Source organism: Sander lucioperca, chromosome 5, assembly GCF_008315115.2.
Source record: "Sander lucioperca isolate FBNREF2018 chromosome 5, SLUC_FBN_1.2, whole genome shotgun sequence".
In the NCBI taxonomy this organism is placed as follows: domain Eukaryota; kingdom Metazoa; phylum Chordata; class Actinopteri; order Perciformes; family Percidae; genus Sander; species Sander lucioperca.
Genome location: NC_050177.1, coordinates 37,617,409 through 37,644,412, shown reverse-complemented (window position 1 = coordinate 37,644,412; position 27,004 = coordinate 37,617,409). Strand labels below are relative to the sequence as shown.

The window sequence follows — 27,004 nt, the reverse complement described above, 5'->3', positions numbered from 1 at the left end:
ACCAAATCCTTTCACTGAACATGACTTGGTTGTCTTATTTTCCCAAAGTTTCCAGTCAGCATCTACTGATTAGGTTTTTGAAGTAGCAGCACCACCTGCTGGTTACATCAGGGATCAACAACAGCCCTCAAACCATCTGTGTCCTGCAGAAACATGACTTTTGTGTTTTTAGTGTATCATTAGAGGAGACATCTTCTACCACCTGTACAAAATATGTCTTAAAAAAAAAAACTCTGGACTGTATTACACGGAAAATGGTTTGTTGACAAAATTTACAAATGACAATATGATGGCTTAGTAAATCTTGTTTATAATAATCATTAGTAAATCTATTTGGCTATGTTAACCAATTCCCTGAACACTCAATTTACACAATTTAAAATGAAATGAGTGAAAGATGTGACATAAAGCCCATCAAACCTGGGTTATATATAATACTAAAATAAGATTTGCCGTTTTCTGTAAATTGAAATGAAATGTCCTCAGTGACAATGAAATTGGGAACATGAGAAATGTGCTGGGTAAAACCTTCAGAGTATTATTTTCCTTTGGTACGGCATCCATCACCTCATGTATACTTGTGATTGTATAACCTTATCTACTTGATTTTTTTTTTGGCCAATTAACCAAATACAGAATCTGTATGCTGCATGGGTCATTTGTCAATGTTTAAGGATACTTACAGATTTTTGAAGAAAACTTCTCAACTTCTTATAACATTCTATTAACATAATCTATTAAAAAAAAAGCTGAAATGTCAGTGTTGAGTGTGAACAGATCACCACCAGGGGTGCTGATGGCTAGCACAGTCCTTTTATGCTATGTTATGAAATATGCACTCTTAGCTCCAACAGGACCAGTTTGGTTGGTTTGCTCCATATTCCCTTTATCGTAAAAAATAAAACATAAAAACATAAACACATGCAGAGACACTGAGACAATAAATGCCACCATTTAAACAACAGTGGCACAAACATCAACACAAAAGTACAAATTTGAGAAAATGCAAGTGGAGCTGGCTTCAGTCTGACATGAGTCAGGGCTAGCTCCTCTCCTGTCACTACTTCCTGTCCGCCTCCGTCACAGAAGAGAGGATGTTCCTCTGTCCGAGCTGTGGGCTGACATTACACTTGAGCGCTTTTGACAAATTCCCACACAGTTTCCCCAACTGTGACTATTGATGGGGGGAAAACAGAGACTCAAAACAGAGACTAAGAGTGGAACACGTTAAAAGAGTCTGAACCGCAAAACACAGACGGTGTGTTTTCAAGGCTCTGGTTCCCCCCCCCCCCAAAAGCCCTCTTTTCATGTTTTTTTCATACTTGAAAGTCTGCGTTCCCCATAGCTGAAGAGTCTTAAACTTTGTCACTCCTCAGTTAAAGTTTCTCAGGACAAAGAAAGGCAAATAAGCTTTAATGCTAGCTTGAAGCTGCATGTCAGAAGTGATGGTACAACATCAAGGCATCAGCTGCTCTATATCTTCAATTCTATCTGTCCAGAATAATATTATCTCATCCTGCATCTTCTCACTAGGTTTCAAGCCGAGGGTTATGTAGTGACGCTTAAAGGACTGACATGATTCTCATTAAATAAGGCCACCTCTACGACAACGACAATGCACATACATTACATGTGAAAAACCATGGTGGTTCTACAAGGTTTTTTTTAAAGTACAAATGGAGTGCAATTTCTCTCAGAAGGCACAGTCTGGCATTAATTGGCACATTCCAGCTCAGCTCAGTTCAGTTCAGTTCAGATGAAATCTGGCCTCTTGGGACCCGGTTCTGGTACCAGGCCGGTTTGGACCAGTCTATTTCTGCTGCTGCTGCTGCCTGAGGCTCTCCAGCAGGATTCGCTTGTGGGCGGGGTCGAGCACTCCCGCCTCCTCCAGGTCCTCCTCAGTGATGTCACTGGAAAAACAAGCCTTACTAATTAATTATTAATTAACAGTAATGGTTTACTCAAAATATTAACAGTAGAGATGTATTATTAATCCCACCAAGTCAACGTTCTGCACATAAATTGGAGATTTTGCTGTAAACTATTTTCGGTGTGAAGCAAAAGCTTTTATTTCCACCCGCTAGAACGTGACTGTCAACATTTCTGAGTGTGTGAGTGTATGCACCTGAGGAACTCCAGGTCGTCCCAGCCGTTGTGTAGAAGACCCTGCTCATACCTCTCCAGTCCCAGTCTCTGCAACCACTCCCCCACTGAGGATTCCCCAACAGACAAAGACGAGCTACTGCTTCCCCAAAGTGCCTGTGCAGGGGAAACGAAGCACAGAATCAGCTAAAAATGGATGAAGGATCATCGCAGCTTGTCACACCTCGAACAGAACGCACGCCAACAATGTCACTAGACAAAGATACAAAGTCCTATCTTGGGATGGGCTCTATTTTTCTTCACACCAAAAAGGAAGCGCTAAAACTTTGACGAAAAGGGATCAAGATGGTTTGGTAAAATTGTACAGATGACTGTATGAACATACGTAAAATGCTATGAAATCGCTATGTAGCTGGGTAACAGCCAAGTTGAAGAGAGCTTCTGGGTTTGTGAGAAAACTATACTACACAAACTGGGATGGAGAAACTACCCATAACAACCCAAACAAGTCACAGCTACACTCGTTGCACCTGCCAAACCATTAATAATTGCATTATATATAAAAGAAAAAACCTTGAAAGAGCCACTGAATGAGAATTTAAATGAACGGCTCACCTCCTCAGGCATGTCCTCTGCGATACTCTCTGTGATGGCATTTCTGGGTGGGAAGGTGCGGCAGGCGTCCAGACCTAAACCCATCGGCTGCCCTCTAAGAGGTGGCGGCGCAGACGGAGCGCGTGGAGGCTGCCCAGGAAACTCACTCTCACTCAGTGTCTTTGCCATCTGGAGCACAGAACACGACTGGTCGTCCAACGCCCCTGGTCCAACTCCTCCTCCTCGTCTAAAACCCTCTCCGAGGGCCAGCGGGGCAGCAGGACTGGCTGCTGGGATCCTGACCTCGGCTAGGTCTGGGTAAAGAGGGCGAGGTTTGGAGAACGGAGCCTCTGCAACCATCTCCAGGGCTCCCTTAGGGAGAGGAGGAGGGGGGAAGTCAGGAGGGGGTCGATTCAGTGTGCTTCCAACTGTTGTTCCCACACCTACCCCCTGCGCTCCTGTTCCACAGGCGCCTCCATCGTCCTCTGAGGAGCCCTCCTCGCTAATAGCGCGGACCGGGTGTCCCGTTATGGGTCTGCGTGGGTGAGAGGGCCCTGAGGCCACAAAGGGGGGTTTGGTTCGAGCTCCAGCTGAGGGAGGAGGGGCTTTAGCTACCTGGGGGTTTGCGGAGGTAGGAGATGGGAGTAGCTCTGGCGAAAGAGCAGCTGCCGACTGGTTGGGAACGCCCTCCAGGATGTAGTAGGCGGGATTATTGTAGCTGTTCTTGCAGATGGTTGGATCACCGTCTGGTGCATCTTGTTTAGGCCTACACACACACACACACACACACACACACACACACACACACACACACACACACACACACACACACACACACACACACACACACACACACACACACACACACACACACACACACACACACACACACACACACACACACACACACACAGAACAGGGGCTTGATGGCTTAACTTGTTATGTTTCATGGTTTTCACTTTTTGTTAGGGTTAGAAAAAATGCTTTGTTGATCTTTCCAAAACAAAAAATTTTCCACGGTTGTATCTTTTGTGTGGTTAACTTGAATATGTGTATTTGCTGGTCAGTGGGTATAAACTACATAAATGTGTCAGTACCTTGCAGCAGTTTCCTCTTTACTGCTCCTTTCTCCCTCCTCACTGACTTTTCCCAGCTCTCCAAGCTGTTTACGAACCACAGATGGCCTGCATCATAACAACAACATCAGCACGTGGGACAAAACAGAGGATTCAGAAAGGTGTGTGTGCACATCCCTGGTGAAAGGTGCAAGATATCAGATTCAACAAAGGTTAAGATTAAAGCTCCCAAAAGGTTAACATTTCAACCATTCTTCATCAGGCAAATGCCCAACATGATCAATAGTTTTTTCATTACAATATTATGATTATTTTTAAAGACAACATGATGATGGTATGTCTGCTGTATTAAACTGTATAAAGGAGAAAGAAAAAGAATAACTAAATATAAAATTTAAATATTTTAATATTAAATATAAAAAATACTACTGTTAAATGGTACTCAAGCAAAACATCAATCTCTAAATTGGTCAACAATAGCATTTTTTTCCCATTTTATCTTTGATTATGAGGACATCCAATGTAATGTAAATATCTACATTACAGAACAAAAAATGTGGTGTGTAGAATAATCTTCTCTGAAGGATGTGTGCAAATTTTAATAAAACATTCAGCTTTTTACTATAAAACTACATTAAGTGCAAAATTAAAAGAGTAGAGTGTACTGACTTGACGTATTCATGTCCCACTCTGGATACCAAAGTGGATTTCCCTTTAGGTCCACCCGTCTCATCCTTGTCCACACTGATCCACTCTGAAATACAATAAAAAATAGCTGTAGAATTTAACACAAGTCAAACATCAAACTGCATCATTTGGAGAATTCACGACTACAAATTCTTGAAGCTTAAAAGTCCTTTCTTTTGTCTCAACTGCTTCATTTACATCTTCTCTCCTCTCTGGCTAGAAATGCTGATTCCTTTTAATTGATGTCTGTTTAACTTTCTTCTTCAAGTTCCCTGTGGGTCTGCACAGCATACCAGACTATCACCACACAGTTACATATACAGAGCATTACCGTAGAGTCTCTCCCTGGTTCCCATCCTTTCGGAGGGGACTCTGACCCTCATGGACCCCCTGATATTTCCTGTTTCCTCGCCACGGTGGGACAGGTAGGTGTGGAACTGCTGTGCTGTGCTGCCAATCATAGACTTCAGAGCCAACACACACTCTCCTAGCAGGGAACAACACACACACACACACACACACACATTGCTTGCTTGACAGACTAAAACAACATCAAAGAATTCCACGGCCACACCACAAACACTCTCTTTATACCGTAGGACTCATATCCATCCAGTGATTTCACAGTCAGCAGCAGATGTTGGTCCTGCAGGTACTCGATCTCTGAGAGAAGAGGTTTGAGCGTCGTTAGCTGCTTGTTGGACCAGCCCACGCGCAGGAAGTTGACGTTGTCACTGCTCTGACTGTCGTTCTCATAACTCTTCTTAAACTCTGCAGATGAGAGACAGAGAGACAGAGAAATGCAGGGCAGAGTGGATGGGAGAGAGGACAAAGGGAACACGGTGGGAAGGAGAGGTGGGAAGGAGAGAAGGTAGAAGTTTCTATTGCATTTCATTCAAAAGTACATGGTGGGCAGGAGGCGGGGATGCAGCACAGGTCAAAAATGGATTTGAGTTTAAAGGTTTACTGACTGCCTGAGATAGGGAGGGAGGGAGGGAGAAAGATACCAGGAGAAGAAACATATACATTTTTTACTACATCCACTCGGTCTTACAGAAAACCTGTCTGTGCTGTATCTCCTGGGTCCGTGTACTTGGCGGCCAACGGATTTTCGTTTTGAAAGGAAAAAAACAAAAACGAAAAACGGCCAGTTTCCCAATTACCATTAGTAAATAGGAAAACAAAAAACGGAAAACAACCCATTATTCGTTTTTTGTTTTGATATTAAAAAACGGAAAACGAAAAACAATCTCGTTATCCGATTGTCTTTGATGTATTTGTAGATGGAACTCGGAAATTAAAATGTGTGTATAAATCTTATTCCTTTGTCAGTACCCGATCCGTACCGCCTGTAAAATCCGTTCTGTGCACTGCCTGATCAGTTCTACGCTTGCGCGAACACCGGCAAACTTCACAGCTCTATGCACGCATTGGCATAAGGATGTTTGGACATTCCCGGTTACCGGAAGAAAACTTTAGACAGTGACAGTAGACCGTTATGATGGCAAAGATGAAGTTTACAAGGTGTTTGCTGGAGTTGCCTAAAGTATCTGTTAATGATATACGGAGGGTCGTCTGGCCATCCAGTACAACACCATGTAGCAAATTAAATAAAGGCTTCAAATTTTACGTTTCATCATTTCTTTGCAACTTTGAAGGTAATTTGCTAACGCTAGCTAGCCTGAGCTAGAAGCCTTGCTTTGGTGTTTTAAGTCATGACTCCGTCCTGCTTCAGTTAACCATGCTTTTAATAAAGTTTAAGCATGTGTATACCTCTCACTTTGTGTTTGTACTTTTATGAAAGTATCCGGTAAAACAGGGCTACAAATGAGATCTCTGTGAGAGACCAGCTAACTCCTAGCAAACTATTATGTAGCTCAATGCTGGACATTTCACCCCTAATTCCGGTCACTTTACTGTATTTGTATTTGTTTAGTATTTGGTTTAGAAGCCTTTATTGGTGATTTTTACGGTACAAAGTCCTGCTACATACGTACATAGCTAGCTATATGCTCCGCTATGTCGCGTTAGCATGCAGCTACAATAGTTAGCTATGAGTATGCTAACGTTAGATTGTAGTGGAACGAAGCAGCACTTTCTAACGTCAAAAATCACAGATAAAGGCTTCTGAACCAAACACTACACAATCGGACATGTTTCAGCAGGAATGTGACCCGGAATTGGGGAGAATTTAACAACATTGCCAGCTAAAATGACCGTTAGCATGTAGCTACTATAGTGTTTACTGCCGTTGGCATGTAGCTACTATAGTGGTATACAGCAGTGGTGGCTGGGAGAGCTGTCATCCCATCTTCAAAAGGACACTTATGTACGTTTACACTTCATCGCATTAATAATAGACAGTCTATGGTTATTAGTCAAGACGAAGTATTAAAGGTAAAAACTAACGTAAACAACACAACAACGATGTCGCTACACGGTTTTGGATCAGTGACAAGTTTCGAATGTTTGTAGCTATGACTATTGTATAATAAAGATTTAATAAAAAAGTTGTAATGTTTGGTCGTAAAGTGTTAACGTGTTCACTTAATACATCCATGGTTAACACATGGTACAAACATAGACTGTAAATCGCATGCACAGAACGGATCTTACAGGCGGTACTGGCCAATAAATGCTATTGAAGGGCGGGTCTTGGCGTGGCGGGAGTAACTTCCGGGTCACGAAAAAATACCAATGCAAAATTAAGGAATACGACTTATACACACGTATTTTAATTTCCGAGTTCCATCTACAAATACATCAAAGACAATCGGATAACGAGATTGTTTTTCGTTTTCTAATATCAAAACAAAAAACGAATAATGGGTTGTTTTCCGTTTTTTGTTTTCCTATTTACTAATGGTAATTGGGAAACTGGCCGTTTTTCGTTTTTGTTTTTTTCCTTTCAAAACGAAAATCCGTTGGCCACCAAGTACACGGACCCTCCTGCTGGGTGTCTGGACGTGTGAATGAGTTCTTCTCACCTTCCAGACAAGTGGAGTAGAATTCAATGAAGAACTTGGTTCTGCTTGCTGTCTTCACTATGGCTTCAATGCTCTCGAACTCAATGTAGGCTTGCTCTGAAGACTTTGGCAGACCTATACAGCACAGAAACAGGTGGCCAGGAGGGATGGGGAGGGTGTGTGTGTGGGGGGGTAGACAAGGAAGATCTGAGTAGGTGAAGCATAATAGCATATACAAGGGACAGGAATCAACTTAGACATTTACTTGTAAATGTGACATTTTGCTAATGAAAGAAAAACGCAGAAAATTTGAGCCAAAAAAATATCCCAGATCGTGAATGTGAAGAGATGAATCATTTTGCACTTAATAACTGGTATTCAATTACAATACATTACATTAACTTTAAAACATTAGCTGTGATGCTACTTGAACATAGAGAATAAGTAACAGGGTGCTGTATCATTTTCTCTCTGTCCTATTTCTGCTTTCTATCCGGCTTCGAGTCATTTAACAGACTACAGGAGTACATCATAAACTGTCCAGATTTGAGCTGAAAAAAACAAACAAACCATCATTAAGTTTCTAAAACATGCACAAAGTCCGCTCTATTTTGAAAATCAGCCATTATTGCCAAATCACGTAGTCTATCCGCAGCCTTAAAAAAGCAAGAACCGAAAAAAAGAGAGACATAGTCAGACCAGGAGGGAGAGCAATCGACAGGAAGAGGAAATTAACAAAGAAAATTCAATTTTCAAGGATTTTCGGAAGAATTTAACTATATCCACTCGTACCTTTCTTGGAGACAAACTGGGAGGTCACCCCCACCTCGAAGGTTCCAAACACAGGGGAATGATCACTGGTCACGATATCATCTGTACAGCCTGGCAATCAAAAGAGCATATACTTAAGTCTCCTTGTTGATACATCATATTAATTGCTGTAAAATCCATATACAGAGGTTTATGATGTTTGGGTGAAATTACCCACTTTACCCAGTTGCTATAATTGCTAAAAAGAGCCTCTGTTACACTGAATTCCAACAAATGTGTGTTGGGTGTTGTTCTGCTGATGGTCTCACCATAGGAGTTGCAGACAATGTGTGTTTCTGGGTATGACTTCCACAGGATCCTGTCACACCAGGATGGAACATTAGTCCTCATCTGGGACCGACAGAAAAGCAGAAGACACAGCAGATTTATCAGTTGACAAAAATGTTGACTAAAGTTGGAGACAGACAGCGGCACAGCAGAGTGAAGTCTCGGTGACAATGTCTGATTTAAATGAAATGAGCTGGTTTTACCATGGAGATGCAAGAAATATTCACTAGTCCAGAACACAGCACCTTCTTCCTGTATTTATTTTCTTCCTCCCGCCACAGACACATCTTTTTTTAAATTTTTTTATTTAACCTTTATTTATCCAGGTAAGTCGATTGAGAACAAATTCTCATTTGCATTCACACAGTTACACATTCACACCTGGAAGCTGCCCAGTACAACCACAGTCTGATCTGCTGGCCACTGAGCAGCTCCACTGGAGCGGTTGGGGTTAAGGACCTTGCTCAAGGGCACCTCAGTGGTGGTAATGAGGGAGGGACAAGCACTGCTCTTTCACTTTCCCCACCCAGATTTTATCCTGTCGGTCCTCCCGGTCACAAGCTCGCTTCTTTAACCTCTAGGCCACCACTCCCCCATATCCCCCTATTCTGACCAATAAGGGGGGTGAACGTTCCTGCGTGATTTGTAATGACGCATTTCGGTACGCTTGGATTTTTCCAGGTGTGAAACGAAACCGAACCAAGGGGAAACCGCTCCAAGTTTACAAACTCATCAACTGATTCGGACCAAAGTAAACAAACTATAGGTGTGAAAACGCCCTTAGTGAACATACCCCTGTGGCCTTCTGCTTCTGCCAGACATATGTGTCCCTTGAGCCACGTTCATAACGGTAGGTGGGTGGGAATGAGATCTCTTCCTCCGCTGCAAGCAAGCAGACACACATTCACTTTTTAGAACTCATAGCAGGTGAGTGGAAAGGCGCAACGTGTAGGATTTTAAGATATCAATAAATCCCATTAACACATTTGAGATGTTACTATAATTCTAAAACGAACGGACGATTGCCGAGACAAAAGAAAGCCCCTCTCTCTTACTCTGCTTTTTGCAAGAGCTGACTGATTGGTTGTATTAAAGCATGAATATACATATTCATCACAGACTGCTGATTGCGTTGACACATTTACAGTATGTGTGATACAGTGATACAGAGAGCAATGTTTCCCAGCAGCAGGCTGCATTTTAAAGTTAATCTCATATGACGTAAAAGCAATATATATTCCATTACGCACAGAGAGAGGAGGTAAACAGTACTGTAAGACAGAAGTCTGGGAGAAACGCAGGCATACGAACCAAAGCGTAGAAATACTTTGTTCTTTTCCCTCTCCAGGTTGAGCTGGTCCACCTTCAGCAGGGGATCAAACTCCTTCCTGTTAATGTAGTTCAAAATCTCCTGCACACAGACACAAAAGAGACAGCACCACAAAATGAGGTGTCACCCAGATCTGCTGCATTTCATCATTCTGTGCATGTGTGCCTGTGTTTGTGTTCTGCTTCACCTGTATGTCCATGTCCAACCTGTAGTTGAGGTCTCCCAGCCAGAAGAGGTGTGTGAAGCGCAGTGAGATGTCGAAAGAGCTCAGTTGTTTGTCTCCTAGTGACAGCAGGCGGAGGATATCTAGGTAGTTTTGGTTCCTCCTGTAGGTGTCAAAGGTCATATGTGTCACAGGTACAGTAACAGTATATCCACAAGTCAAATTGCAATGTAAGGGTTAGGTACAAGCCATAAAGCCATAAATAATGTGCGTGTTTAACTGTGGTAGGTACCTGGCAATCTTCTCATTCCCTGATGTCAAGTGACAGTTCACAAAGCCGAAAGATGTCCCGTTGAACATAAAGGACACACCCACAGCTCCTTTGTTGCCTAAAACAAACGTCAAAACTAACTTACAAACTGAATATATGATTGGCAAGTAATTGACAGTATAACAAGTATTACTTTATTGAAAATAAAAACCAAGAACATGAATAATTTTGATCCAGTTGTGAAAATGAATCACACTAAAATGTCAAGGCACACTGCTATGAAAATATTTAGTTTGGGATAAAATCTAGTTTCATTCTCTTACTTTACAGAGTTTAAATGAATGTCATGGCATTTTAATCATACAGATACCAGAGGTTTTCTTCCTAATTCAAGTCAGATGTCTTTCATGTGACCACAAGAGTTGCAGTAATAAAATCCATAATGACCCCTTTAATTGCCCCTTTGTTAACAGAAAAGTCAGTGTTTAATTGTGCTGTTATTCCATTGTTCATATTTTCCTCTAGATTTTGACCATGAAGTAAAGCATGTGAAGGAAAAATTAAATCTGAACACTGAGTTCTGTTGTTACCCAGTGTGTTGGCGATGCCGGTCTTGACACTGGACATTCCCACGTGGCTGATCCGGTTCTCGTGTTCAGGTTTCACTAACACAGCAATTTTTATGTTCCACAGAGTTTGCACTGCGATCTACAACCAATGACAACAAACAACAGACAGTGAGGAACCTATAGGCATTGTTTCTTTCAGCTTCAGTTTTGCCTCAACCTTCTTAAATGTAACATCTCCACTTTTTCTTCAAACCCCCCTCATGACTTAAGTTAGTTAGGTGTGAGAAGGCACAAAAACCACTACTGTAATCAAAGAATGTGATCTTAGTTTCCTCACCGGTTTATAATCCAGTTCTGTCTGTTCTTTCAACATTGCACGTAGTGACTCCACCCACTCGCGATCACACACAGAGTTTTCTTGGCTTCCAAACACATAAAGGTCATGAGGGATGGTGACCGTCATCTCGTCTAGAGTTTTCCCGAGGCCACGACACAACACCCATGAGGCCTGAGACTTTGGCGCTGGCACTGAGCCTACCGACACAGACCAAAATGTTACATTCTCTTCCAAAATACTAATGTCATGTTCTGGAAATGCATACATGTGTTTTTTTTTTTCAACGCAACATATGAACATATATACCTAAGTCAATGTGTGCTATTTATCTATGTTATGTTGAAAAGAAAAATTAATCTAAACACACAAATAATGTGTGTGTGTGTGTGTGTGTGTGTGTGTGTGTGTGTGTGTCTAACCCATATTCCAGCTGCCTATGAAGATGGAAATCATGTCTGGCTCGTCTTGGTTGGAATGTTTGTTCTTCATCAGCTGCAGCAGCTGGCAAAATGCCTCCCGCTTCTGAAACACACACACACACACACACACACACACACACACACCTGTGAGTGGAAGTTGCCTCAAAAGGGCACCTTGTTTTTAAGTAGCAACCCTTACAAGCTGACTAACAATCTGTGGGCTTCCATTAAACCTTCAAACATTTGAATGTATATGAGTTTATTACTTAACAGCTCTCTCTTTTACAGCACTGTGGGCAGACAACTCTTTGGTATTTTCCATCATGTTTTCTTCATTAAAAGAGAAATTTCTAATAGCAATGCAGAGTTGAGAATCACATTACAGCAGGGGTGTCAGTGGAAGCTGAATTCATAGATGAGATTTGTGTGTGGGTCCCTGCCACAAATCTTGGATCTGTTAGTGTCCTTCATCTGATTATGAATATACAAATAAAAGAGATATGTGAGAGTATTTCCTTATCAGTTTGAATATGAATGTGTCTGTAAGTGTGAATGGTTGAGTAACTGTAAATTATTTTGCTTTACATCTACAAGTGTATGATTGAGGCAATGTTTGAGTGTGTATGTGTGTGTGCAGACCTTGGCACTAGCAAAGATGAAGTCTTTCCTCTGGCTCTTGTCCTTCTCCTTCTCAAAAACAATGCCCAGTTTATTCTGCACCCGCTGAGACTTGATCAGCTGACGGACTGAGACAGACAGACGGGAGACAGAAGGTCAGAGATAGGAAGGGAGAGAGAGAGAGAGAGAGAGAAAGAGGAAGAGAGAGCGAGAGAAGGAAAGAGAAATGCAGAAAAAAAAGCAAGGTCAAGCAATAGATTGAGTGGGTTAAAGTCGGTTAAATTAAAGGAAGGAGAACGATGAAAAGCCATTAAATCCTCATATATTTTTTCATGTCTTTACCTCAAACAAGATAAACGTGTTGTTGTACACGAATCAATAGATTAAAAATAACGTGACAATTACACCAACTGCCGTGAGACCGCGTTGACAGATACCATCAAGAATATTATGTTATTACTGGCTTGGATATAAAAAATACACTTCATCTCTTGCCCTGGAGTCTAGAGACATTTAAACATTTTCCATGGTGGGATGCAGCTAAAACTGACACATTACTCTGTACTCATTTCCTGGGGGAAACAATGATTACTCATCTCACAGTTTCAGAAAATACTGGGGTCATTTTAAATGGAGTGTAATTCTCACTTTTGTCATGTGTGAAGGTGGTCCAGTCCTCTTGGCTGTCCTTCACCTTCTTCATCACTACCAGCCGTCCTCCCTCCACGTCCACCGACAGAGTGTACTTCTGGCTCTTTCCTATCTTTGTCAGCTCTGCCAGGTAAACATCCAGCTTTACCTGAAGTGTATCAGGGGAGGAGGATTAAAAACACACAAACTCACAGAAACTGGAGGTGCTTGTAGTGTATTTATAAAAGTGGATGTGTGCACAGAACTTTCAAATCATATCATATCCTCACACCACCAGGGGTCTCCAAAATGAAAGTAGTGGACTTGTCTGCACTCTGTCCCTCTACTGTTATCACATACAAAACAAGCTTGCTGCTTCTACGGCATTAACAGAGAGTTAAATCTATATAGCACGATTGGAAAACTAAAAACTAAAAGGAATATTGATGATCACACGCAATGTCCTGAGTCTCTCAATTGTAGTTTTCGTAAACAGTTGCATACATTTCTAATCATAATTCATAATTTCTGTTCCGTTTCTGTTCTGTTCATCACATACTACTCACATATACATACATACGTACATATATAGACAGAAATGTTTTCTGATTTTGAGTCATAGCGAGAGTGATGGGGTTTGTGTATTAGTGGCGAATCAGGTGCCACATCTTAAACCTATCTCCACATCATAACAACACTACTGTTCCTGTGCAACAGGAAGCTGCTGGAAGGAGGTCACCAGAGAGGATGCACACTTGGCTGACAGCTAGTATTTTAAATTATTCACCTCTTCTTTCTTCTCTGTCTCCCCCTTTTCCCCACCTATTCCTACTGATAATTATCCGGTTATTTCATTTTACCACTTCACCCCTACTATGAATCTTTCATATTATTCTGACTTTTCCTTTGTTTTTCTCTTTAAGTCTATAAGTTATGTTGTTGGCACACTTTTAAAATAAATCAACTATAATCTTATGCGCAATAGACAACATTTGAGTTATGCACATTTACATGCATAATCATTGTGAGTGGGAGTATGATACCAAAAGTGACAAATACCATGTACTATGACAAAGCCACTGCGGATGCCACAGGAAGTGCATAACAAACATTTCTGTTGGCTCACGTCAGTGCTGCTGACGAAGTTCTGGCAGTGTGTTGAGGAATATATGACCTCACACACTGTTTTACTGTAATTCAGGCTCAGTCTGTCCTCTGTGAAACGAAACCAACATCTCTTGATAGTAGCATTTCATTAATAAAATCTGTAGGCATGTCAGCATTCTACAACAGATCTCAGGTTTGCCTCCAGACTAAATCAACACATAATAATAAAATAATCTTTTGCCGTGCTTCCTTTTCCTGTCATAAAACAGGCAATATGAAAGATTTAAGATTTTGATTTAAAACATGCTTTTAAAATTGACAATAGAGTGGAGTCAAGCTTAAATGTCCCATAGGGGCAATTTGGCTTTGAGATTATTGAGCGTCTTAAATAAGTATGGGTTCACTTACATAACTGCTACAATTACAGGTATTTCTCACATTACCCTTCCCTGATTAATTAAAGGGTGTAAAAAATAGTTTCAGTTTCAGCTTTTGGTTTTTGGCACTTTGAATAAAGGTCCAAAGCTAGGAACAGATGATATCATCAACACAACTGCCTTAATATGGAACTCATATCACCCTGCGGAGTGTGTCTTTATGAGTGTGTGTGTGTGTGTGTGTGTGTGTGTGTGTGTGTGTGTGTGCGTGTGCGTGTGTGTAGCTGTACCTCGAAGGCCTGCACAGGGATGGCTTTGCTGTGACGCATGGAGAGAGGAGGAAGGGAGCATGGCGAGGACAAACTCATGTCCTGGAGAGCTTTCAGAGCCTGAGGTGACAAAGAGAGAGAGAAGAGCAACCACAATTAAAAGAAAGAAAGAACAAGAAAAAAATTAAAGAGGGAAAAAGAAATGAGAGGACACACAGACAACGCAGGCGCACGCACACACACACACACACACACACACACACACACACACACACAGTATTGTTTTCAGCTTCAGTGTTGGTTTCAAACAGTTTCCCATTTCCTAAATGTGATCTAACAGGAGCAGAGAAGGTGGAGCCAGTGACATCACATGAGTTAAGACATGCAGCCTGATTGCATTGAGGCCATTTCCTTCCCAGGCAGCTAAAGCCCCTTCTTACAAATGAAGTCAGAGTAAAAATAGTGTCACTTATTAACATGGCAGAGCAGGTCAAACTGAACTTCCAAATCAGGGATAAAAGCAAAAAGGGTAATTTGGTGAGGTACACTGTGCTAGAATCTTGTTGGGCATGATGAAGAAAAAAAAAAAGAACTTAGCTTTAATTACTTTCCTGTTATGACCTACATGGCACACCTTCTGATTTGACTTTCTTAGTATTAGACATTATGAAAATACTTTTTAAACAAATGTCTGCTCTGTCCAAAAATGTGTGTGAGTGTGGGAGTTTGTGAGTGTGTGTGTGTGTGTGTGTGTGTGTGTGTGTGTGTGTGTGTGTGTGTGTGTGTGTGTATACCTTCTTCTCTATGGAGGACAGCAGGTCTTTGAGAATTGCCAGCTTGGTCACAAGGTTCTCCAACTCTTGGTCTCCACCATGATTTACTGACTGATGGAGGAAAAAACAATAACAATTATAACCCATATAAGCTGTGCGGTTTGAAAAGAAGAATGGGACATAAGTATGTATAGGTCCCACTATGTGTTAAAGCAAATAAATAGCCATTTTTCATGAACTTGCCTCTCTGTCACCTATTCTGATTGGCTGCTCTGTGTCTTAAGGACATTATGTCACATATTCCATCATCTGTGAAAAAATGTATATTCTCAGAATGCCTCCACTTGCTTCCATTCTAACTTAGACACATAAACATACGAAGAGACAAAGATGCGTACCTGTTGGATCATCTTGGAGACCATGAAAGCACTCTGCTGATCAAAGACTTTAGACAGGATCTCCAGACCAGACAGAACCTTATCTACCTCCCTATTTGGGGAAACAGAGAGAGAGATCCACAACTTACTACGTATAGATCTATCTATAGGACATCAGATGTTTATTATATTTATGTGTGCATCTTGGGGTTGCACAATGAATTACACAGGACTAATAATCAAGTGATTCAGTTATATTTGTTACATTTCTTCATCAAGTTTATTTTGTGTTTATATTTTTGTTTGTATGTTTTAATGTGCAACATGTGCCATTGTGACCAATATGGAATATGTGTGTCTACAGATGTGCTGGTGTGTCCTTCTTACCCATTAAGGCGTTTACAAGAGGCCACTAGTGTCTTGTTGAGGTGAGGCAGGGCGCAGGCTCCCTGTTTGACTGCCTCTAGGTCCAGAGCATAGCTGCCTTTCAGGTACTCATGGGAGATTGTGCTCAGGCCATTAGCTGCTGGAGCACTAAAACAAATTAAAATAAAGTCCAATGAGTATGCATAACCATCTTCACCACATGCACATCATTTTCCTGCTGTGTTTCTATTACTTTTATTCTATTACTGTCATATATCTTTAAATGTTCAGCTAAACTACTACTAAAAACTCAGATACATTGCAACCTCTATTTCCTCTAAGATAGAGAGCTGACTTATGTCTGACCTGCCAGACACAGACAGACACACAGATGCGCGCACGCACGCGCGCGCGCGCACACGCACACACACACACACACACACACACACACACACACACACACACAGTAGGTTCCCTTTTTGGTTTTACAGAAATACTGTACAATACCTCCTCTGAGATTTATTTAATTGCTTGCAAAACTTTCAGTATGGCTAAATAAAACCCTCCTTTTGGTGCTGCAAGTAAAACTTTAACCAATTTATTTGTGATTACGATCCTTTGATATGGTCCAGACTGTGGCTTCCAAGTAAGCTTAGTAGTAAGCTTAGTACATGTTCCTGTACCAAGCCTTATCTTTAACATGCAAAGTCTGTAAACCAGCAGACTGTTAAAAGTGTTGAGTGTAAATGAAAAGATGATGTCTTATTCTTTTACTGTTTCCAACCATGATGCATTTTGCACTCATTTAGGATTATTTAATTAATCATATGTGGAAAGTATCACAACTGATTTCCATGGCCGATTTTACGCTTCGTTTCCATGACAACTGAGTACAAATGAGGACCGCTGTGACGGAAAACAGGATGTAGCTTCATTGATTTCATCTACAGTTCAAACTGTGATAATGTTTACTACAACACATTCATTTTTTGTACTTCTTTCATCTCTTTGGGAAAATTCTACCTGTAGTTAGTTAGTTGCATCCAGAAATATTAGAATGATGAATTCAGCCACTTAACTAACTTCACAATAGTGAAGTAGGGAAGGCGCTAATCTTTGTTCATTAATATACACAGATCTGAGCAACACACACACACACACACATGTGCGTGCACACACAAACATTTCATCAAAGCCGTGAATAATCTCTGACCCATGTGGGCACACAGGCAGAACGGAGCTTATTAATATGTGTGTGTGTGTGTGTGTGTGTGTGTGTGTGTGTGTGTGTGTGTGTGTGTGTGTGTGTGTGTGTGTTTGTCTGCTAATGAACACGTGCGTGAGAGTGTTTGTTAAGTTTGATATTAATATGTAACCATATTTACTGCATGATGTGTGCATGCCATGTGGCAGAAAACAGTGAAAGTGAATGGGGGGAACAGTGTGTTCTGTAAATGTGTTTGTTTGTTCATATAATCACTGATACTTCTGATACTATTTTTGTGAGCAGAGCTGAAATAATCGCTTTCACAGCGAAGCAACATCCTTCCTCTGTGTGTGTTTTGCGGTCGTGTGCTTGTCTGTGTGTGTTTTCAAAAGATGATTGTGTGTGAGTACTACATGGTTAACACGTTGGTTAAGAATTCCTGCGAGTAGTTTGTGATTTGCTTCTCAGCGCTTACATAGTATAATGGCTAAGCCTAAAAACTTAAAGCCAGTGAGGGGCTGCCATACGGACTTGAAACAAACAGTCTATGGCTAGTAAACTAGCTGACGTGCTTTATTCTACCTTACACCGCTCCGTAGCCTACTGTTGAAATCACAGACTCCAATAGTCATCGTTGCGTTTTGATGGACATTTATTGATCACAATGTTCTTCAAATGAACGTGGAAGAATCCATGTGTCCATTAAGCGCTCCATCTACAAACATTTACACATCCACGAGCGTTGCGGTGTGTAGCGATTTGATGCGGTCAAAAACTATTTGTGCTCCTCCCATTAACAGCACCCCCTGTTACCTATTGAAAGGTTCCTACCTAAATAGACATCACTCAAAAGCACACTAGTGACACCAGTGGACAATTTGTGTCCTACATAGGGGTGCAAGAATATATCGACTCAATATCGTTATCGCAATATCACGTTGCGCAATATTATATCTAGGGGTGCAAGATATGTTGACTCAATGTCGTTATCGCAATATAACGAAAGTGTCGCAATAAGTATGCAATTTATTTTTTATTTTGTGGAGCGCTGCGTCCCATCCGTTGGCTGTGTGGCTTAGTTGTGTTCGATTTAGAGCCCGCTTAAAACGCTATTATGATCATGTTTCATTGGCCAGTTACCGTGCCACTTGCACATGTTAGTGCACGTCAGCGCACGGGGCCACTACGTGACAAACCCTTTGGAGCGTACCACGTGACGTGTGTGCATATTTCAACAGAGTGACAGTGTAAGTGAAGAAATAGATAGAGACAACTAAACAGAACGAATCAGAGAAGTGAAAGAAAAGTTGTGTCCTGTTCTCTTTATATATTTTATACTGTACAACCAGTAAAACATGTCCTGTTCTGTAGACATGGTCATTATTTATTTATTCATGTTGTGCCAGTCCAATATGACAGTCAGTTGAAATAAACCTTGTGTTGTAAGACAACTTGTTTAATTTGTTATGAATCTATTTTGATGCGTTTTCCCGCAACTTTTGTAATTTTACAAACATTTCGACATTTTTAAAAATATCGAAATTAATATCGATATCGCAATATCACATTTTGTCAATATCGTGCAACCCTAGTCCTACACCCAAAACAAATGAAAATGGCTCTTACACATAGTATTATTACTGTCAACTGGACACAATAAAGAAAGTCCTCAGAGACTTTGTACCTGTCTGTGGGTGTGTCTGCTCCAGGGGGGGTGGAGGTGGAGGCAGAGCGAGGGGGGAGGGGTGGCTTCTCATCCTCCCCATCTACCAATCAGATCAGGAGCGTTAACATGTGACAAAAGGAAGACAATCACAGAGTGTGCAAGTATGCTTGTATGGGCTCTGGTGATACCTGAATAGTCCCTGTCATCGCTGACAGCCATTTCCTCTCTGTCCACAGCATAGAGCAGGGTGGTGACCAGACCCTGGCTGGGCTGCAGGTACAACAGCACCAACTCTGGTAATGTCTTAAACCGCTTAGGCTGCACGCCCTGAGATGTCTGAAAGGAAGAGGGAGGAGGATATTCAAGGAGAGATACACCAAGAGACAGGGAGAGAGGGAAAGTTATGCACATAACAATAACACCCAAACACTTCAGCTAGAAGTAGTCATGTTATTAAAATCCCTGGTGGCCCCTATTGTTCCACATGTAATGTTGTGTAAGCAAATATGACCCAGTGGTCTAAATATAATTTAAACCAGGAAGAACTGTTTTGGTAAACATTGCAGATGTCTGTTATGTGGCCACACAGATAGTCTAAAGCACCATGTTGTGTGTGTGTGTGTGTGTGTGTGTGTGTGTGTGTGTGTGTGTGTGTGTGTGTGTGTGTGTGTGTGTCTCTGTGTCTGTGTGAGTGAGAGAGAGACAGAGCGTGTGTGTGTGTGGATGGTGGGGACTTCACAGCTGTTGGGCACAACGCACAAAGAGGCTGCTGTTAGTGTGTGTGTGTGTGTGTGTGTGTGTGTGTGTGTGTGTGTGTGTGTGTGTGTGTGTGTGTGTGTGTGTGTGTGTGTGTGAGAGTGTGAGAGTGTGAGTGTGAGTGTGAGTGTGAGCTTAGAGCCAACAAAAGCATCTCTGCCTGCCAGCTGCTACTGAAGCAAATACATTTTTGGTGCACACACACACTTGAACTCAGCGGAGTGTGTGTGTGTGTGTGTGTGTGTGTGTGTGTGTGTGTGTTCTCTCTACCTGTACAGCCAGAAATCCGTCCTCATCTGGGAGGATTCTGTATGTGTGGACATGCTTCTGAAACCTACGGAGAAAGAAACACCAAAGAGGAAGAGAGGATGGTCAGAAAGTTGGAGCAAATGGAGTGAAAAACAGAAAATGGGAGAAGAGAAAGAAGAAAACTATTATACTACTATTGTTTGATTCAATAAAAAAACGCCATTTCAAGGCAGACACGCACACTACTACTACTATTCTCTTGTACCTAACCTCAGTGGATAGGGGCGTGTGCATGTATGAGAGCGAGGGGGGGTTTAGACGCTGTAGAGAGCTTCAACCTGTTGCTGTCTGTCAGAGTTGTGAGCGGGCTTTATCCTTACAGTAGCATGATACAGTAGAGCGGAACAGAGTTGAAGCTAGTGTTTATACATTGTAAAGTAACAGTGATAGTACTGTTAACTAAAAACAAAAAATTGTGAGATAGGATACAGATTAAAAGAAAATGATCTAGTCTTTTCTTCAATCGCTCACATAATTTGTGCTGTGTCTTTCAGTCAACAACTATGTATCAAACTCTATTCAGAGTCTGAATTGCATTTTTGATTGAACCACATGTTTTTTTTCTCTCAACAAACTGCAGATCAATGCACTGACATTGTGACTGCACAGCCGTGACTACACGCCTGCAGCCACAAGCTGGAGTTGAATGATTTTCATGTCCGCACTTTATGTCTGCTCAGTGGACCGGACACAAAATGTTCAATTTGCCAAGCAAATGTTGTGGCTTATGTCTGTTGGTGTGTATACTGTATGCGTGTGTTATGGTTGTGCGTCTGTTTAGATGTGTGGGTGTAAGCCCAGCAGCTTACGCCTAACACCTAAGTAATGCTTTTAGTGCTGCACACACTGTGCTTATTATTTACAGTATGTGTGTATACACTGTATAAACTGAGGGAGGGATAAATCCATGTTGGGAATTCATCCTGCCCTGACCCCTCAGCTGCTTTTCCAGTCTTTCCAGGTCAGTGTCCCACAGCTAAACAGTAAACACACAACTACAACATGGACTGGATTAAAATATACTACTGAAGTAACTTTATAAGAAGCGAAGCCAGTTTTTGTTAAGACTTGAGCATAAGTGTCACATTTAAGTTAGCTTATTTAATTAGTGACATTATTCATACCCTTCTTAGAAGGACATAGCGACATGGAATAAACCTGCATTTGTTTCTGTCTTAATGGGTCAACACAGATCATCAAACCTGGTTTCACATACCAACCAGGGCTCAACATGGGTCTGACGATTAGATGAGTTCTCAATATCACCAGTAGCACAATGGGTTGGCAGCATTAGAAAATCAAATCAACATTTTTGGGGTTGTGTCAGGCTGGCAATTTAAAACTATTTCTGGAAATAAAATATGACACATTTTCGATTTGCTCTCACTGTGTTGTAACCTTTGGACTATTTCCTTACTGAGGGCAATTATGTTTTTACAGGCTGCTTATCACCAATTCCTGCTGTAGTGGCTCGGCTACCAATAAATACATTCATTTTTGTGTTTTTTTTTAGGTATTCTTGCTTTTATCTGACAGCACACAGAGGAGAGGGGGGAAGACATGCAACAAAGATCTGAACCAACATTGTCAGAGTTAAATAATATGGGACATAGCCAGATAAACCACCACCAGGACACTGAGAACATAAGTTCCCATGTTAAATTGATTTATATACAGCTCATTTATCAGATTGTTGCCAATAATAGCTTCATATGTCATGACTTCAGCAGTTGGTCACACTAAACAGTATAAAGTTGATAAATATTTGCTCCTGCCTTTCAAGGCCAAGCAGTAAACACAGTCAGTGGGATGAACTGTTCCTTTTGTCTGTGTGGCCTCTGAAACCATATCCACATTTAATCCTGTCATATTATAAACACAATGCATTTTAGGTCTCGTAGCACAGATTCCATACGCAGGAGTCACTGCAGTATACAGTAGTGGGAGAGTGTGTGTGTGTGTGTGTGTGTGTGTGTGTGTGTGTGTGTTTGTCTTCCTGTTGGCAGCTGATGAGATTCTCTGCAGGTCTGTGGAGTAAATACTATTGTTTCAGTAGCAGCAAAGTTATAACAGGGGGAGGGAGACTGAGAAATCTATGGGACCCAAAGCATACAGTGTGTGTGTGTGTGTGTGTGTGTGTGTGTGTGTGTGTGTGTGTGTGTGTGTTTTCTGAGGTCACACACACACACACACACACACACACACCACCCTAGCAAACTCTCACCCTCTCTTCTCGCTTTAACTCTAATTCTCTCTTGCTGTGTGTGTGTGTGTGTGTGTGTGTGTGTGTGTGTGTGTGTGTTATGTGTCTGTGTGTTCAACAACAGTACGTCTTGTAATGACTCCCTCTGTCCTGTTGGCTTGGCTTAGAGTGCCACCTCCTCTTCTTCTGTCTCATCCAACCTCAACCCTTCTTTTACCATTTTTCACCTCTTACCATTCTATATATGTCAATGCCTCAACCTCAAGTGCAGCAGGTCAGTTTAGTCTCCGCACTGTAAACTGTATCAACACACTCCATTGACTGGCTGAAAATAAGATTACTCTTATTTATATTAAATCACAAAGGAGAGAGGCTTCACATCTGTATCACAACACAGTTCTACACTATCGCAAATCTTCACCACATTTAATATGTGATCACAAAACAATGCCATGAAGGACTGTTAGCTACACAAAATGCTATAAATATATACACAAACCTGGAAACTGGCTATTTAAAGAAAAAGTATACATTTAAAAAATTCCCAAACCCACTAACTCCACAAGGCAATAATATGTACACATACTCGCACGCCTTTCTGGTGAGGAATGTTTTCTCAGAAACATCTAGGTTTCAAACACACACAGAAACACAGAGGGCCATGCCTGACATGTTTAGACGCGCTGCACTAAGAATAAAAAACATCTTCCAGACACGAAAAATAGGAAACTGTCACAGTGATGCATACACACATGATTAAATTAAACATATGGCCTCACCTGATGGTCGGCATCTCTCTTGTCGGAATCTAAAAATGTGACACTGCAGCTGGAAACATTAGAGAAATTCCTTAGCTAGAAAGCTGTTTTTTCAAATATTTCAATATGTATTTATTTATTTTGTTGGGCATTTTAGGCCTTTATTTGTATAGGACAGCTTAGACTTGAAAGGGGAGAGAGAGGGGGAATGACGTGCAGCAAAGGGCCGCAGGTCAGAGTCGAACCTGTGGCCGCTGCGTCGAGGAGTAAAACTCTATACATGTGCGCCTGCTCTACCAACTGAGCTAACCCGGCCACAAAAAATTTCAATATTTAATCACACTGTTGCAGTGAATGACAACAATCTAACACAGCCTACTACACACATATAAGATAGGCTTACTTTGTCTGCACCATCTGTAGCACATAAATACCAAACCCTCCTTGCACACAAATACTAAACACACTCAGTAAGCAGGTCAAAGTGGTCACTTCCTAAAAAAAGTCTGCATGCAGACACACAAAAACTCAAATTCTGCTAAATGAAATGTAAACTAAGGAAGTGAAAGGCAAAGGCCGAAAGACAAACTGGCCCAGGAGTAGCTTCTGTAAAGTCACAAGCACAAACACTCTTTCCACCAGTCTATTCTCAGACAACAGCAGAGTGGAAACACTTCCTAAACACACTGATCTCTCCAAATCTCTCAAAAAGGAAGTACACATGTCTGTGTAGGTAAGTCATGAGGGAAAACTTAACAAAAGCCATGTCTAGTAGCAATGTTCAGGTAAAAAGATACATTTAGTCATGTACATGTTTCTTGTGCAGGGACCTAAAAGAGGTCACCTGTTTAAAAGCAGTTAAAATGAGCAAGTTTCACAGAATTGTAGAAAAGTGCCTAAAACCTTACAAGAGGTTACAATACAATGATTATTTCAGCTTGAGGAAGATATTGTATCTCCTAACAAATATGACATATGTATTTACTAATACACGTCTACAGGACCAGCTATGGTGAATTAAAACCAGCTAGTATGACTTAGTTTTAGTAGACTAGAGGACCTGGTATAGACATCAGCCCTGAGCATCCAGTATGAAAAACTAATAGTTATTTTTTTTTAAATCGATTCTTTTCCCTAGAATCAATATTTTTTTATACCAATGATTCACCTAAATATTTTCTGTTTATACGGTACCGCTGACGGCAACTACATCATATCTGTTTCCAGCAAAACAGAAAGCAGAAAATACATGTTACGTACTTCTTTACAAATGAAATAAGTGTCAGACTGATTGACTGACATGTGATGTGCATTCTTTTTAGGAAAAAAAAAATGTTTTTAGAAATGTTGATGTAGATATATTGTCTCTAGAAGTGTATTAATAAACTTTTGTTTTTGTTAAAGAAGGAAAAGAAAATCGCAATACTAAATGCTATCGAATCGCAATACTTCTAGAATCGCAATAAATGAAAATTGCAATAGAATGGGCACCCATGGATCGTGAAAGAATCAAATCGTCCCAGCCCTACAAACTAAGGCCACGACTAAAATATGTGTGCCGTTCAGCAGTGAGGAATTTTTAACACATATGATTCAGATTTAATTTCCTTTTTTTTTTTACTCAGTAATATTAGCACAAGTTCACAAGAATAATATTCAAATGCTTGCATCTTTTCTTCTACATCTTCAGGGGTTGTTGCGAAATACTGATTCATTCCTGTTCTCAAATATATCATTTATAAAGACAGACAGCTTGTTTCTGTCATATTAATCGAACAACACTGGTCTACATGATCTGTGACTGGGTATTTAGATGGGGCAATACTTTTGGAATGTTATGCTACTGTTACTTTTTTAATAACTTTATGTGGAGGCAAAACGCCTTGGTAAAAAGAAGTAACATTGTTTGTCAGCAAAGTTTGACTAAAGCCAGTCTCTATAACAAACTTAAGTTATCATAAAGGAAACTTTCTGAGATTAAACAAAGTCCATGATGTGAAAGGTGAAAGGGGAGAGGTGAAGACGGGAATATATCCGGAAACGGATGATGCATGGATGTGAGGAATGTTGTTGGTCATAGAGTGACCTACTGAATTAGTGCATCCAGCAAAGGATGAAAAATTTAAATTTTTGTCTCCAGTATTTATTTTATTAAGCCAGGAGCCAAAACAGGTTGCAGGCTTATTTTTTCCTGGGTTCTTATATGACAAAAGAAGTAGAATTTGTTTACATGAGAACGAGCCTGTCTAACAAAATAATGAATTACTATTGAGTCTGGTGAATTTAAACATTATTTGTCAGCGGCTGGTAGATGTTCACATTATAAAAAATGTATTTCCCACCCTGGAGTTAACACAAAGCCTTTAAATAGTTAACTCAGCATGGGGTAAACTATCAGATAGGGGATGTAGGTCGAGTCAATGTCAGAGTACCATGTCACATGGCATAGGCCTTATTTCCTGCATCTATTTACCTTTGTGTGGGAGCTGGGGGGGTTGTTAGTCATTGTGGTCATTTGTAAGTTTAACATCCCTTTTCCAGGGTCTTGCCTGAGTCATTGTCGAGTGTACACAATGCTGGCAGCATTGGTGGTCTGTGTATTGAAGCTTGACATCTGCTCTGGGGTACAGTATGGATACACGTTCTTTTACTCAAGTCAGCAGGTAGTGAGGTTGTTTATGTTGCTTGCTTAATATGAGGGTGATTGGTGGCAAAATCTCCCTTGTGTAAATGAGGGTGGGCGTTTCATCACTTCGTTTAGTAAAGACTATGCCAGGCCCTAAACTCTGAAGCCCTGACATACAGGTTATTGTCATTTTATGATATTATACTGTGTGAGAAGATAGTATGTGTAACTACTCAGCTAAGCCACCTGCTTCACCACTGCACTGATCTTATATGAGCCTTAAATTAAAACACCAGCAAGGCTTTACCACTGATGAAGCCCTGTAGTTGCCTCCACCACCATTCAGTTTCAGTGCCCTGTAAAAACGACGCTGCAGGCAACCACATCAGACACAAGACAGACAGGGACAGCCCTCAAGTTTTGTGCCATGCTGGAGTTTCACTGCTGGGCAGACAGATAGTCTCTCTCTGCCACTCACTGACTTCCAGGAGAAAGTAAACAAATGTGTTTGGCTGAAACCTTGTTAAACACTGGCTAACGCAGGCGTCAACTAACGTTACAATTTGATCAAACGATGCAGGAAAGTTTGTGTACAACTTAGAAAAGCTTGTGTAGCTTGGCAGTGCAACAGACTAGGCAGTGACTCTAACGCAAAACCCAATATAAGACATGTGCTAGCTGAAATACTACCTTAAAATACCACTTTAACTAAAACGTTGGCAAAGCTACTAACTTTTCCTGGTAAACAAAGCCAAACGAAGCCGCACACACAAGTTAACAGTTCATACAAGCTTCTCTTTTCTAAGACTAAGTTACTTACAGTACACACAAAGCGTAAGCCCCGTTGACACTCTCACTGTCCCGCACCAGGAAGCTGCCGTCTCTCCCGGCCCGGGCTAGCAGCTCCTCGGCCGCCGCTCGACTCAGGTCCCGGTGATACCACATCGGCGGTGCGGGCCCCAACGGACAAACACCACCACCACCACCACCACCACCCCCGGCCATGGCCACAGCCCTTCAAACCGGGTTCAACTCAAGCTGCTTCCAGACTTCTCCGAGAACCTCCCAGCCTTCCTCCAGACTAGAAAAATAATCCAGTGAGAGAAGCGCAGAGAAAGTAGCATAAACTTTATTCCGACGGAGGTTAGAAGGCGTGAGACAACCGACGAAGGGGCTACAAGTTGTAACTTTGTTAAATTACGCTATTTGTGGTTGATTCCTCCGTTCCTGAAAGAATCGCCACCGTCCTCTTTCGCTTCCCAGTCCCACGGAAATCAGGGTATGTAAATCAATCCACAGCCACACTGTAGACTGGGGAGCAACAGCGGGGACGACACGCGTCACAACGA

The 27,004-nt window shown here is 41.3% G+C and overlaps 1 protein-coding gene across 2 annotated transcripts; it reads right to left on the bottom strand.

The window, feature by feature from the left end:
- Positions 1-262: 262 nt before the first annotated feature.
- Positions 263-27,004, bottom strand: inppl1a (inositol polyphosphate phosphatase-like 1a). 2 transcript variants are annotated; one of them, XM_031293314.2, is made up of 28 exons: positions 26,857-26,995; positions 26,476-26,736; positions 20,030-20,093; positions 19,192-19,339; positions 19,022-19,103; positions 16,152-16,298; positions 15,786-15,876; positions 15,409-15,498; positions 14,636-14,734; positions 12,880-13,030; positions 12,253-12,359; positions 11,614-11,716; positions 11,195-11,391; positions 10,879-10,996; positions 10,310-10,406; positions 10,042-10,180; positions 9,836-9,935; positions 9,318-9,406; positions 8,506-8,587; positions 8,219-8,308; positions 7,448-7,561; positions 5,055-5,231; positions 4,792-4,947; positions 4,443-4,527; positions 3,795-3,881; positions 2,719-3,463; positions 2,126-2,259; positions 263-1,910 (listed from the first exon to the last, which is right to left on the bottom strand). In XM_031293314.2, the coding sequence occupies exons 2-28, from the start codon at positions 26,658-26,660 to the stop codon at positions 1,811-1,813; spliced, it is 3,777 nt and encodes a 1,258-aa protein (XP_031149174.1). In that variant the 5' UTR covers positions 26,661-26,736; positions 26,857-26,995; the 3' UTR covers positions 263-1,810. The 2 variants fall into 2 exon arrangements, with proteins under 2 accessions (XP_031149174.1, XP_035857219.1); XM_036001326.1 differs by having other exon boundaries at positions 26,476-27,004.